Here is a 12986-nt window from a genome sequence, read left to right on the forward strand (position 1 = left end):
GGGCAATTCTATGTCATCTCTGTCCTCCCACCCACCCCACCCACCCTTGATTATTTTGATCCCAGGCAGCATATAACTTTATCTGAAAATACTTCTGTATGTATCTCTAAAAGTAAAAACCTTCTGAAAAAAAATTCAATCTTCACACCTAAAAAAGTGACAATGATTCCTTAACACAGTCTAATATCCTGTATTCAGATTTCCTTGGTGGTCCCATACATTATTAACAATTAGTTTGAGTGAACATTGAAAAAAGGGCCCTAATCAAGGGCCAAATGTTTTATGTGATTGATTAAGTCTCTTAGATCAGAGTGTAAATTTTTAGCAGAGAAACCACTTCACTTCTTTCCTGGGTTAGTACATGGAGGGAGGAGTTCCTGGCAGGAAGTCTCTTCCAGCTTCATAGCTTAGTGGTGGTTCAGAGCCCGAGCTCTGTATGTCGGGGTCATGTGAGCATGGGGTACACTGTTGGAGGAGGATGAATGGGACAGCTCGGGAAGGGGTAGGATGGCATCTCTCTCAGAAAGGAACATGCATAGCATTTACAACTCTAAAAGTGGATCCTACTAATTACTCCTACCTGTAGTAAAGGTATATGTCCAGGATAATCACTGCAGCATTATTTGTAATCTCAAAAGACCAGAAACCATCAGAAGGTCCCTCACCAGGGGACTAATCAAATATGTTATAAGAGAACCATACCATGGCATCTAGGCTACTATTTAAAAGGGGTCAGGGAGAATGTCTCCCAAGATCTAGAAGATGGAGAATGGTGCATAGTGTACTTCCGCTTGAGTTTTAAAAAAGAGTAGGGGAGCAATACAGATGCATTAATGCTTGCATATGCATCGACTATCTCCCCAGGGAGAGGGGGAAGATTACTTGTTCACTGATATTCATGCGAACAGCTTGAATTTTAATCTCTGTGTATATTAATACACATGTGTATGGGTGTGTGTTTTAAACTAAGTTTGTATGTGGGTTTTTAAATAAGATAAACCTGGTTTTGAATCCTAACTAGTTCCACTTAATTGCTTAATGACCTTCAGCAAATTAATTTCTCTGAGCCTCCTATCGTCAGTTTTAAAATAGGGATAATAGCTCTTCCTCAAAAGTGACTTTGAGGACTAGAAAAGGAATACACATTAAGCTCCTGATACACTGTAAATACAGCAAAATCCCAAACCCACATTGATTCTGAAAGAGAAGTGTCCTCTAGACTTGAATATATTTTTTATGAATGTATTATAAATGTTTCACAGTTGAATAAAAAAAGGATTACCTTCCCTCTTTTCTCCCCCAGATAAATGCTTTCTTTGTTTGCCTGTTTGGGTCATCAAATGACAGGGCATGTACAGCTCCAATTTGAGTTCAGGGCAGGCATTAATTTATTCATGCTTCTTACCTGTGACCTTTTAGGTTTCTTTCCAGATAAGTAGCCTGTCTTCCTAAGACACTTAAGCTGAAATAAAGGTGCTAGACTTCTTTCCTTAAAGAAAAAATAGTTTTATTGCCATTCCATCGCTTGCTTATAAGAAATAAAACACATGCACCTATCAGAAAGGTCAGAGAAAGCAAAAAAAAATTCACTTGCAAGCTAACCCCCAGAGATCAATATTACTTGCATTTCCTGAGTGTGTGTTACGTATCTCACACTATGCTAAGCATTTAACATTTATTAGCTTATTTAATCCTAGAACAGTTCTATAAGGTAGGTGTTGTTATTAACCCCATTTTACAGAAGAAACTATGACTTTTGTAACATTCTTAGGATTTTATAACTAAGTGGCAGAGCAGAAACCGAAACCCTGACCTGTTAGGCACTAAAGTGCACTCTTTTAACCATGACTTTATACTGCCTTTCTCATCTTCCTTTACACATTGAATGTACACATGTAAACATAAATAACATCATAGTAACTCTTCTGTGGTAGCCTGCTTTTATTCACTCAGTAAAATGTCATGAACATCTTCCCACATGTAAATACCTAGAGGTTTATTGCCGTTCTTAATGAATGCATAATTTTCCCTTGTAGAGATGTATCATAATCTAACCAATCCCTTATTGATAAGTTTTGTGATAAACGTGTACATTCGTTTTGCATATGCATTCATTTATTCAGTGATGTCCTTAAGAGAATTCCAAGAAATGGAGTTGCTGTGTCAAGAGGAGTACTACATTTTAAATATTATATTTCAATGTTTTTTTATTGATTGCTCAGTTGTCCTTAAATAATTTATACCAATTTGAGACTCTCTGGCTCTTGTATGTATTGTAAGGGATAGTTTGAAAGTTTTTAGACAGTTTACACAACTATGTGGCCTTAAACAGAGCCTGTAATAACAACAGCATATATTTTATTAGTCTGTTATTTTAACATCTTTTGTGCCTTGTAGGGCTGAGCCTGTATGCTACAGTGACATTACAAAGTGAAAGATCCCTTTGCTGTAGACCTCATAGAAGCCCTTCTATGAAACTTCACCATAAAGTTGAAACTAGTTTTACTCCTAAGGCCCTTTGTTCATCAACTGAAACATTTTTATTATCTTATATTCACAGTGGTTATTAAAAATGGATAGGTGAAAAGAGGCAAATAGTGAGTTTAAATACTTGGATGTTACTTTACTTAATTTCACAGAATTTTCCCTTCTCTCTTTTCCTCTGATTTTATTTTTCTAACTAGACAACATATTCATGTGATTCAAAACTTAAGAATTATAAGTCTCCTTTCTGCTCTTGACCCTCAGCCACCGAGCTCTTTTCCCTATAGGTAACCAGGGTTGCCCTCTGGCTCCTGTGTGATCCCTCCAGATATATTTTATACACATATAAACAGATACAGAACTATTCCCTTGACACCAACTCCATGTCCTTTTAAAAGTGCTGCAGGGTAGTGATGCTGTTTTTCTGGAAGTGAGGAGTCTTGTTTTGAAAATTTGTAGCTCACCTGTGATAACTGGCCATCATGGGAACCAGACTCAGAATTGGACTTGCTCTCCTGTGTGGCTCAGGGACTGCAAACAAGGAGTCCTGAGACTTCAGAACAGTTAGGAAACGTTGTGAAATAGAGGAGTGTTACAGGTGCTGAGGTGGATACAGAGTAGAAACAGGCTGTTCCCCTGAGAGAAACCTGCCCAGGGGTTGGTTTCGGCTGGCTTAATGGAGAGTCGCTTCTGTCTTCTTGCCCCAGTGTTGCAGTGCTTTTCTGGTGGCCCATGTGATCTGTGGCTCAGGCTGCCTTTCAGACACTCCAAGGCCTCGAACTCCAGGCCAGTCAGTTGGCAGGAGGTAGCCTGGTCTGATCGTAGAGGATGGTGCGTTGGAATACATTGATTAAAGAGATGGCGTTAGTATGCAATCTGGGTGCCCAAAGATTGCTCCTCCTTGCAGGGCTTTTTCTGGTGAATTGTCAGAACTTTATTTTTTCCCATTTGAAGATACTACATGCTCATTAAAGAAAGTTTGGAAAATATAGAAATGTGGGGGGAGCAGGGGAAACTACCTGTAGCCCCATCATCCAAAGAGGACCACTATCAACGTTTTGATTTATGTCTTATTGTTGTGTAATTGTGATGCACGCATTCAATTTTGTAAACTGCTTTCTAGTCTATGGCAAGCATTTTCCATGTCATTACAGAGCCTTGGTAAATGTTGTTTTAAAAAATAAAGTAGCATGGCCGGCTTTCACTATCAGAATGTGTATACATGAATTTGGTCATAGACCAGCATGCTTACAGGAGCCAGGCAGGTAGTATAAATGCGCAAAGCATGCTGGGCAGGACACACTAAGGAGCTGGGGTTGGGGAGGATTGGATAGGTTGGGTCCACCAGGGTAGGGCAACTGTTGCTCAGTTGGGGCACAGGCTGGGGCTGTTAGATATTCCCATTCTTTCAGAGAAGCAGAAAATCTGTTTTTTGTTCATGTGGAATTGGTGTTTTGGTTTGTTTTTTCTTTTGAGAAATTTTAAACATTCAGAGAATCATACAGGAAACAACCAGAATTAACAGTTATTAACATTCTCCACACTTCACTCTGCCCAGTTTGGGAGCCACTGTCATAAATTGTTGTGTATCCTTCTATCCCATTTTTTACACTTCTCTATAAATAAGTGCAAATCCATGAGCACCATATTGTTTTTTACGTTTTTAGTCATAATTATCACCTGCAGCTTGCTTTTTCACTCAACCTGTTTATTTATCCATGTAAATATATGTATACATATATAATCAATTCAGGGCTGGCAAACTTTTTCTGTAAAAGGTCAGGTAGTAAATAAAATTTAGGTTTTGTGGACTATACTGTCTTGCTGAAACTTTACTCAACTTTGCTATTTAATAACTAATGTAGCCATAGTTAATCTATAAACAAAAGGTATGGCTGTGTTTCAATAAAACCATATTTACAAAATAGGCTATTAGCCAGATTTGGCCTATGGGTGTAGTTTGCTGACCCCTGCTCTAATTTATTCCCTTTAACTACTGAATTGTATATTGTCTATAATATGAAAATACCATATTTTATTTTTCAGTTTCCTTATAAATGTGTGTGTAGGTTGTTTGCAGTTTTTCTACTGTTTTAACAATGCTGCAGGAAGCATCGTTGTCCATGTTTCCCTGTGTGCATGTGCAAAGGTTTTTCACCAGGACACACATAAATAGAAGTGGAATTGCTGAGGTTTTGTTTTTTTTAACAAAATAAAATAAAATACTTCAATTAGAATGTGACCAGTTTGTCACCTTTGTGGTAGAATCCCTATAGGAAGCCAGTAATTACTGAGAATCCAATCCAAACCTAGTTCTAGAATTTGAGGTTCAGCTCCATGACAACTAGCAAATGTGAGAGTGCATGGAGTCAAACATGAAAGAGTTGGAGAATGGTCTGGGAGAGTGTGGCTTTCATGAGAAATGCACAGCTGATTTCCTCAGAAAACAAAAGAGATGAAGTTGGGAAAAAACTCAGTTTTTCACATGTACTAGCCATGCAAACAGTGGTGGTTAACATTGGCATGGCAAAGTGTAGCTGAAAAGGTATGCAGGATGAAGGTGAGGAGCCGCTGACCCGTGGTTACTTTTTCCTAGCAATGCTGTGAATTCCTTTCAAGATTTATCACTGTAATTAGACTGGCTAGAAGATGAATAAGGAAGGTAATAAAGTAAAAAAAAAAGTATCAGGGCATTCTTCAAGAAAACCCTCTCCTTTGAAAAGGACCCAGAGCAGGATTTTAAGCCCCAGTGGCAGGAAATTAAATTAGTCCATCTTCCTAAAAGAATATGTCAATAGTACATGACTAGTTGAGCTGAGCTCGGTGATTTCAGAAAAGAAATGGTGTTCTGTGTTCTGAATTGAGATTTATTTAGGGAGACTCAGGCTTTAGGTCATTATCATTCCTTTGTTTTTATTGTTTTGGAGAGCTCAGAAAATATAGGGAGCTGTAACAGAAGCAGCTGAACATAATGGTTAGCCTGCTGCAAGCTTTCTTTTTCTTAAGCGACTTGGGGCCACATTGTTTTGGTAGGTAAAAGCTGGACAGCTCTGCCTTCTCCAGGGTATGTGATGCCGAAGAATCAGCTCTCTCCACTGACCTGTTCTCCACCCGCCCCCTTAGATTTCTTACTCCTCAGGTCTAGGATCTTGTCTACCCGTCCCATGGGTTTCAGCACAGGCCTCCCCAAAGGAGGCTCAGGGGGCTGGGGTTTGAGTTTGGCATCGTGACAGCTTTTGCAAGTCTCTGTTGAAATGGAGGGAAAAGTAAGCCATAGCTTACTAAGTAAGCCACAGCCGTAGCTTCGGGGCTGTTCCCCTGGAAAAGAAAAGGAGACGCAGTAAGCAGACTGGTCACACGAACATCTTGTTCCTTCTTCTTATCTGGCAAAAATCTAAAGCTTCTAGAAAGTGATAAATGAAGGCCAGCCTTTTACATAGTTTTCTTTAAATGACTTGAGATTACTTCTGACTGAACACTGGTTAGGTGTTTGGATCTCAGTTTGGATTTGTGTAGGATGATGACCACAAACTGAACAAGAGAAAATGTTAATCTGGTGAGGTTTAATACATAAAATTAGGGCTCACTGGTAATCTCTGGAGTGACCCTTTGACAAGGGTTTTGGATGAATTTGTATTCATTAATGTTAATCCTCTTTGTATTAGTTCACAAAGTGCTTCTACCCTTTGTAAGTGCCACTTAGTCTCACAATCATCCAAAAGAAGGAGAATTATCCCTATTTTATAGATTTCACACAAAATGGTTTCAGAGAGAGTGAAAGGTCTTCTGGGTCTTCATTCCAGACAATACTATTTTATTACATGTAACAACTGGATGAAGCATGAAAAGTAACTTTTTATGTTTCCATGTGCTTAGCTGCAGAACAATTTTTTAAGAACTATCAGTGGAAGAACATAATAAAACTCTATTATTATTTATACTGATTAACCTTAGTGTATATGTCTAGAGTGGCCCATCACTGCTTCACATTCTCCCACCCTTTTGTTGGCAGGGAATAGGTCTTTCTCACAACTAAAAAGAATATTGTGAATCACTCCACTAAGTATCTATTAAAATTACAAATGCATATATCCTGTGATCCAGCAATTGTAGTTCTCAAAATTTGTCCTTGCTGATATAGTTCCCCACACATGAAAGGATATGGATCTAGGTTTTTCGCTGTAAAATATTAGAAGCAGCTTAAGTGCTGAAGAAGTGGTTAAATAAATTATGAGGCTTCCATACAGTAGGATATTTTGCTAATGTCATAAAGAATAAGGTAGCTCTACTTTTACTCAGGGAACAAACTCCAAGATATGCTTTTCAGTGGGAAAAAGCAAGATGCAGGACACCGTATTACTGGGTGTAACGTAACTATGCTTGTGTGAAAAGGGAGAAGGTAACTAAGTATGAATTAATACATATTTGCTTGTTATGCATAAACTTGCTTGGGAAGACTAAAACTCTCATAACACTTGCCTTGTGGGTAGGGATCTGGATGGCTAGAGAACAGGTAAGGGAGAGAGACCTGTCATGGAAGGGCCTTTTGAGTCAAGAACCATGTGAAGCACCTAGTTTTTTAGAAACCCTGCACTGAGGTTTTCAGGAGTTTGAGGTCCTTATATGTACCTCTTTTACTCTGATCTGCTTGCTCTCTGCCTTCCCAGAGGACCCATTTAACCATGCTTTCTTTTCCTTGAGTTTTCTGGAACCAAATGAAGTTCTCTTTTTTGTTTTTACTTAAAAACGTTAACACCTGTTTTCTTATTTGCATTCATATTGTATTAAATTTATCAACTGGAAAGTGCTTTCTGTGTAATGCATTTCATCACGTCCTCATTTATTTGAATGCATTTTGTACAAGCCATAGTTTGTGATTTTAGAATGGCAAATTATTATTGGCACAAGATAGGAAACTAAACAGTATAAGTTAGTGTATGGTAAAAAGTGCTTTTTCTTTCTCTAGACCTCCAAGTCCCCTAGATACATAATTCCCCTGATAAGGCTGCCACTGTTACCACTTTTACTTGTATACTTCTAATAATATTGTGTGTAAATCAAACATAAACATGCTTATATCCCCTTCTTACACATGGTGTAAACTATATTATAGACACTGTTCCTCATCTACTTTTTGCACTTAACAATCTGTCTTGGTATAGGATTACATTTAGATTAGCACATCCTTTCAGTAACTGCATAGGATTCTGCTGTATATATTAAATAATTAATCAACACCCTCTTGATAAGAATTGATGTCATCCATAATCTAATGCTACCACAAATGATATTGTGACAAATATCCTTGTATCTGTAGGATAATTTCTTAGAAAATACAACTGCTAGGTCAAAAGGGGAGTATGTGCATTTAAAATTTTGATAGATCCAAATTTTCTATGCAAAGGTTATAGTATTTCAGCAGGATATAAGATTACCCAGGCTTTTAAAAGGTTTCCAGCTGCCCAGACTATTGTATAAGATACAGTATTGGTTGAATATTGAGGATAAGCTAGTCAACAGTGTTGGTAGACTAGAGTTTTTATTTGTCCCACTGAAGCTGGTTAAGATCTGATGGGGAAATACAGCATGTAGTAAAGTTATTAAATGTCACCATCAGAAGGCTACATTAACATGAAGGTCACTTGGGTGTGTCAGCTGCTGTTGAACAGCCCCTATGACAACTGTGCTGTCCTTACTTTTACTTTTTTTTTTTTATAGGACTTTAGCATCTTAAAACACTTTGGATTCATAGCCCCCAAGATTGACACGGTCCGATTCGTCATGTCAAAATTAAAAAGCTCAGAGTCAGTCAGGGTGGTGGTCCGATGTAGGCCCATGAATGGCAAGGAAAAGGCCGCTTCGTATGACAAGGTTGTGGATGTGGACGTGAAGCTGGGGCAGGTGTCTGTGAAGAACCCCAAAGGAGTGGCCCATGAAATGCCCAAGACCTTCACTTTTGATGCAGTCTATGACTGGAATGCCAAGCAGTTTGAACTGTATGATGAGACATTTCGGCCACTTGTGGACTCCGTCCTCCAGGGTTTCAATGGTACCATTTTTGCCTATGGACAAACTGGGACTGGGAAAACCTATACAATGGAAGGTGTCCGTGGTGACCCTGAAAAAAGAGGGGTCATCCCTAACTCATTTGATCACATCTTTACCCATATTTCTCGATCCCAGAATCAGCAGTACCTGGTCAGGGCTTCTTACTTAGAGATTTACCAGGAGGAGATTCGAGATCTGCTCTCAAAGGATCAGACCAAAAGGCTTGAGCTCAAAGAGAGGCCTGACACTGGAGTGTATGTGAAAGACCTGTCTTCCTTTGTCACCAAGAGCGTGAAGGAAATAGAGCATGTGATGAATGTGGGGAACCAGAACCGCTCTGTCGGTGCTACCAACATGAACGAGCACAGTTCGCGTTCTCATGCAATTTTTGTTATCACTATTGAGTGCAGTGAGGTGGGTCTTGATGGAGAAAACCACATCCGTGTAGGGAAATTGAACCTTGTAGATCTTGCTGGTAGTGAACGGCAAGCCAAGACTGGTGCACAAGGGGAAAGATTAAAAGAAGCAACGAAGATCAACCTGTCCCTTTCGGCCTTGGGTAATGTCATCTCTGCCCTCGTGGATGGCAAAAGCACTCACATTCCCTATCGGGACTCCAAGCTCACCAGGCTCCTCCAAGATTCTCTCGGTGGCAATGCTAAAACTGTGATGGTGGCCAATGTGGGGCCTGCCTCTTACAATGTAGAAGAGACTCTGACCACTCTGAGATATGCCAACCGTGCCAAAAACATTAAGAACAAGCCAAGGGTCAACGAGGACCCTAAGGATGCCCTCCTTCGAGAATTCCAGGAAGAGATAGCCCGGCTCAAAGCCCAGCTGGAAAAACGGTCCGTTGGCAGGAGGAAGAGGCGAGAGAAGCGGAGGGAAGGTGGTGGCAGCGGTGGGGGTGGGGAGGAGGAGGAGGAGGAGGGAGAAGAGGGTGAGGAGGAAGGGGATGATAAGGATGATTACTGGCGGGAACAGCAAGAAAAACTGGAGATTGAGAAGCGGGCCATTGTAGAGGACCACAGCTTGGTTGCAGAGGAAAAGATGAGGCTGCTGAAGGAGAAAGAGAAAAAAATGGAGGACCTGCGGCGGGAGAAGGACGCTGCTGAGATGCTGGGCGCCAAAATCAAGGTACTGTACCTTCCTTCCACCCCTTCTGTCAGTGCTTTTGGTTTTATCAAAAAAATGATAGGGGGGATCATGTCTCTCTTGGTTTTGCATTCCCAGCAGCTCCATAGTATCCAGTGTCCAATAAACGTCTCTTGAGTTGAACTGAAATAAAGAAAAACAATTTCTTCAAATTAAAAAAAATACTGAATTCATGGTAAGAATAATTATTGCATACATATGTGCAAGGTATATAAAAAACAGCAATAAACTAACACCCATGAACTCCCTACCCAGTGTAAGAAATAGAGGAGCATCTGTATCTTTCAAAGCTCTTTGTGTTCCCTTCCCCCAGGGGGAACCATTAATCTGGATTTGGTGTTTGTTTCCATACTTTTCTTTGTAGTTTTCCATATGTGTATGTATCTCTAAATGAAAGACAGTTTTAGTTTCACATGATTTTTTACTTTTATTTAAATGGATCCCATTGCTGCAATTTGCTGTTATTTGCTCAGCATTATGTTAATGAGGTTTATCCATCTTAGTGCCTGTAGCTATGATTCATTCATTATTACTGTTCTGAGAATTTCATTCCTCTGAGAGTGTGGGTTTCATGTTTTGCTGTGAGCATTCTTGTTTTTGGCTCCAGTAGAACATGTATGTGCAAGAATTTCTTTGGCACTGTTAGGTCTCAGGTTATGTGCAGCCTCAATTTTACTAGGTAATGACAAGTCATTTTCTGAATGGCTATATAAGTTGAAGCTTCTACTAGCAGAGTATGAGTTCTGGTTACTCCTCATTCTTACCAACACTTGTGATTATCAGACTTTAATTTTTGTATATCTGGTGGATATCTCATCATAGTTTTAATATTTAGCATCCTGATTACACAAGATACAGAACAATTCCATCATACCCCAAACGCTTCCTAACCCCTCCCCTAACCTGCAGCTCCTGTGTGTCAGTGGCTGAGTAGTGTTCTAGAGTGTGGAGGCTTCCCTGTGTCGAGTTTTCTTTCTGGAGACAAGAGTCCGAGTCCATCAGGTGTCTGGAATCTGGGCTCTCTACTTTAGTATCAGAGGATAATGCGAAGCTAGCCCTGGAAATCCAAGGATGACCACTCCTGACTACAAGCCAGCATCCTTTATTGGGCTGGATTCTTACTGAATTTATGCAAACTTTGATTTCTACTCTAAAATGTATCCATGTTTATTAATGTAAAGATTACAAGTGATCACTTTCTCACCTCCCACTATATGAAGCTGTACTTTGTTTATCTATGGCTTCATAGTAGCCTTTTCACAGAGCACGCACTGTTTTACTTCAGAGGCAGGGGTCCTTTCCAGGACTTTCAGGACTTGATGTGAAAGTAGAGTCATATACCACATGGTTAGGAGATAACTTTCTTCCAGGGAGAGGCTTACTATAGGATTCCTTTATGTCCAAGGCCACTTCACCCCTCCTCTCTCCTGTACTTGAAGTGTAACTGGGTGTCCATGCTTGATTTGCATGCTGTTTTTAGGACCACATTAGTTATTACAGCCCAGGAACACCAGATCTCTAAACAACCTGGTGTATTTGGGTGACTCTCAGAGGCTGACTGTGGCAAGACCCAGAATTACATCAAGGTCACTGAATCTCTTAAATGTTTTGTTTATGGGAGAATGACATTACTTCTGTTTTTTTAAACCCCTGCATGCTGTAAAATCATAGGAGAGAAGAATTTTAGAGTTGGGAGGGTGTGTGTGTGTGTGTGTTGGTGGGCAGGGAGGATAGTAATTTAGTCCAGCCCTTCATTTTGAGAGAAGGGCTTACCGAGAAATGGCAGCAGGGCTGTAGGTAATGTTAGTAGGTTTCTTAGAAGTAGGGTCGTAGAGTTTTGGGATTGCATGCTTCACTGATGCAAACCATTCTTATGTTCAGACACCATCTAAATGCTGAAGGGTCCATATATGTGCAGCCAGCTCAGAACTTTCTCACAACATCCAAGCCCGAAAGCCTCTGCCAACTAGAAATCTCCATGGAGATGCCTATGGCCACTGAGAGACTGCTCCTGCCTGCCTTCTCAGTTCAAGCCAGACCTCTCTCTCCCCCTTATAGGCCAGTCGGTCGCAAGGCCTCTGAGTCCTGCCTCATCAGGATCTCTTGAAACCGTCCACTTTGCTCTCCCGCCACCACTGCCACCCCAGCCCAGGCCTGGATCCTCAAAGCAACCTCCTTTCCAGTCTCCCTCTGCCCAGCCTGCCGTTTCCCAGTCCTTCCTGGTCCCAGTCCTTTCAAGTAATCTTTCGAGAACACAAATCTGAATCTCCCATGCTCAAAGAACACATCAGTGGTTTCTGTCATTCCCAGAATCAAGTTTAGTCTCCCTTAACAGGCCTTTGAGGTTTTTTGGGTTTTTTTTATTCATTTACTTTTTGATTCACCTTTTCACCAAAATGCAGTTCACATGCAGAAAGGTACACATATTACAGTTGCACAAGAGGATGAACTCCTACAAAGTGAATACATGTACTCAACAACCACCCAGATCAAGTCATAAAATATTCCCAACAGCCACTCACACAACAGTCAACTACTGGCTCACTTGCCTTACCATAGTTGACTTTCTGTCCTTAACAGGTGCTTTTTTGCATCTAGCTTCTTTTATTCAACATTATGTTTTTGAGATCTATCCATACTGTCCTTTTTCCTTTACATTGCTATATAATATTTTATTATAGGGATTTTTTTTTTTTTTTAAATAATTATTTTTTATTGAAGGGTAGTTGACGCACAGTATTACATTACATTAGTTTCAAGTGTACAACACAGTGGTAGAACATTTATATACATAATTCTAGGTTCCAGCTATCACCCTACCAGGCTGTTACAATATCTTGACTATATTCCTTATGCTATACATTACATCCCGGTTACTAATTTATTTTACCATTGGAAGTCTGTCCTTTTTTTTTTTTTTTTTTTTTTTTTTTTTTGTGAGGGCATCTCTCATATTTATTGATCAAATGGTTGTTAACGACAATAAAATTCTGTATAGGGGAGTCAATGCTCAATGCACAATCATTGTTCCACCCCAAGCCTAATTTTTGTCAGTCTCCAATCTTCTGAGTCATAACAAACAAGTTTTTACATGTAGAACAAATTCTTACATAATGAATAAGTTACATAGTGAACAGTACAAGGGCAGTCATCACAGAAACTTTCGGTTTTGCTCATGCATTATGAACTATAAACAGTCAGTTCAAATATGAATACTCATTTGGTTTTTATACTTGATTTATATGTGGATACCACATTTCTCTCTTTATTATTATTATTTTTAATAAAATGCTGAAGTG

General features: G+C 39.7%; 1 protein-coding gene across 3 annotated transcripts in view; it reads left to right on the forward strand.

Annotated features, from left to right (window-relative positions):
• KIF3B (kinesin family member 3B) overlaps positions 1-12986 on the forward strand; it is a 55883-nt gene that overhangs the window by 10446 nt on the left and 32451 nt on the right. For all 3 annotated transcript variants that reach the window (XM_036924719.2, XM_057502881.1, XM_036924718.2), the window contains exon 2: positions 8203-9669. In XM_036924719.2, coding sequence (XP_036780614.2) covers positions 8266-9669 — 1404 coding nt within the window. In that variant the 5' untranslated portion in view covers positions 8203-8265. The remainder of the gene's footprint in view (positions 1-8202; positions 9670-12986) is intronic.

The sequence above is a fragment of the Manis pentadactyla genome, chromosome 5 (assembly GCF_030020395.1).
Source record: "Manis pentadactyla isolate mManPen7 chromosome 5, mManPen7.hap1, whole genome shotgun sequence".
NCBI classification, from domain to species: Eukaryota; Metazoa; Chordata; class Mammalia; order Pholidota; family Manidae; genus Manis; species Manis pentadactyla.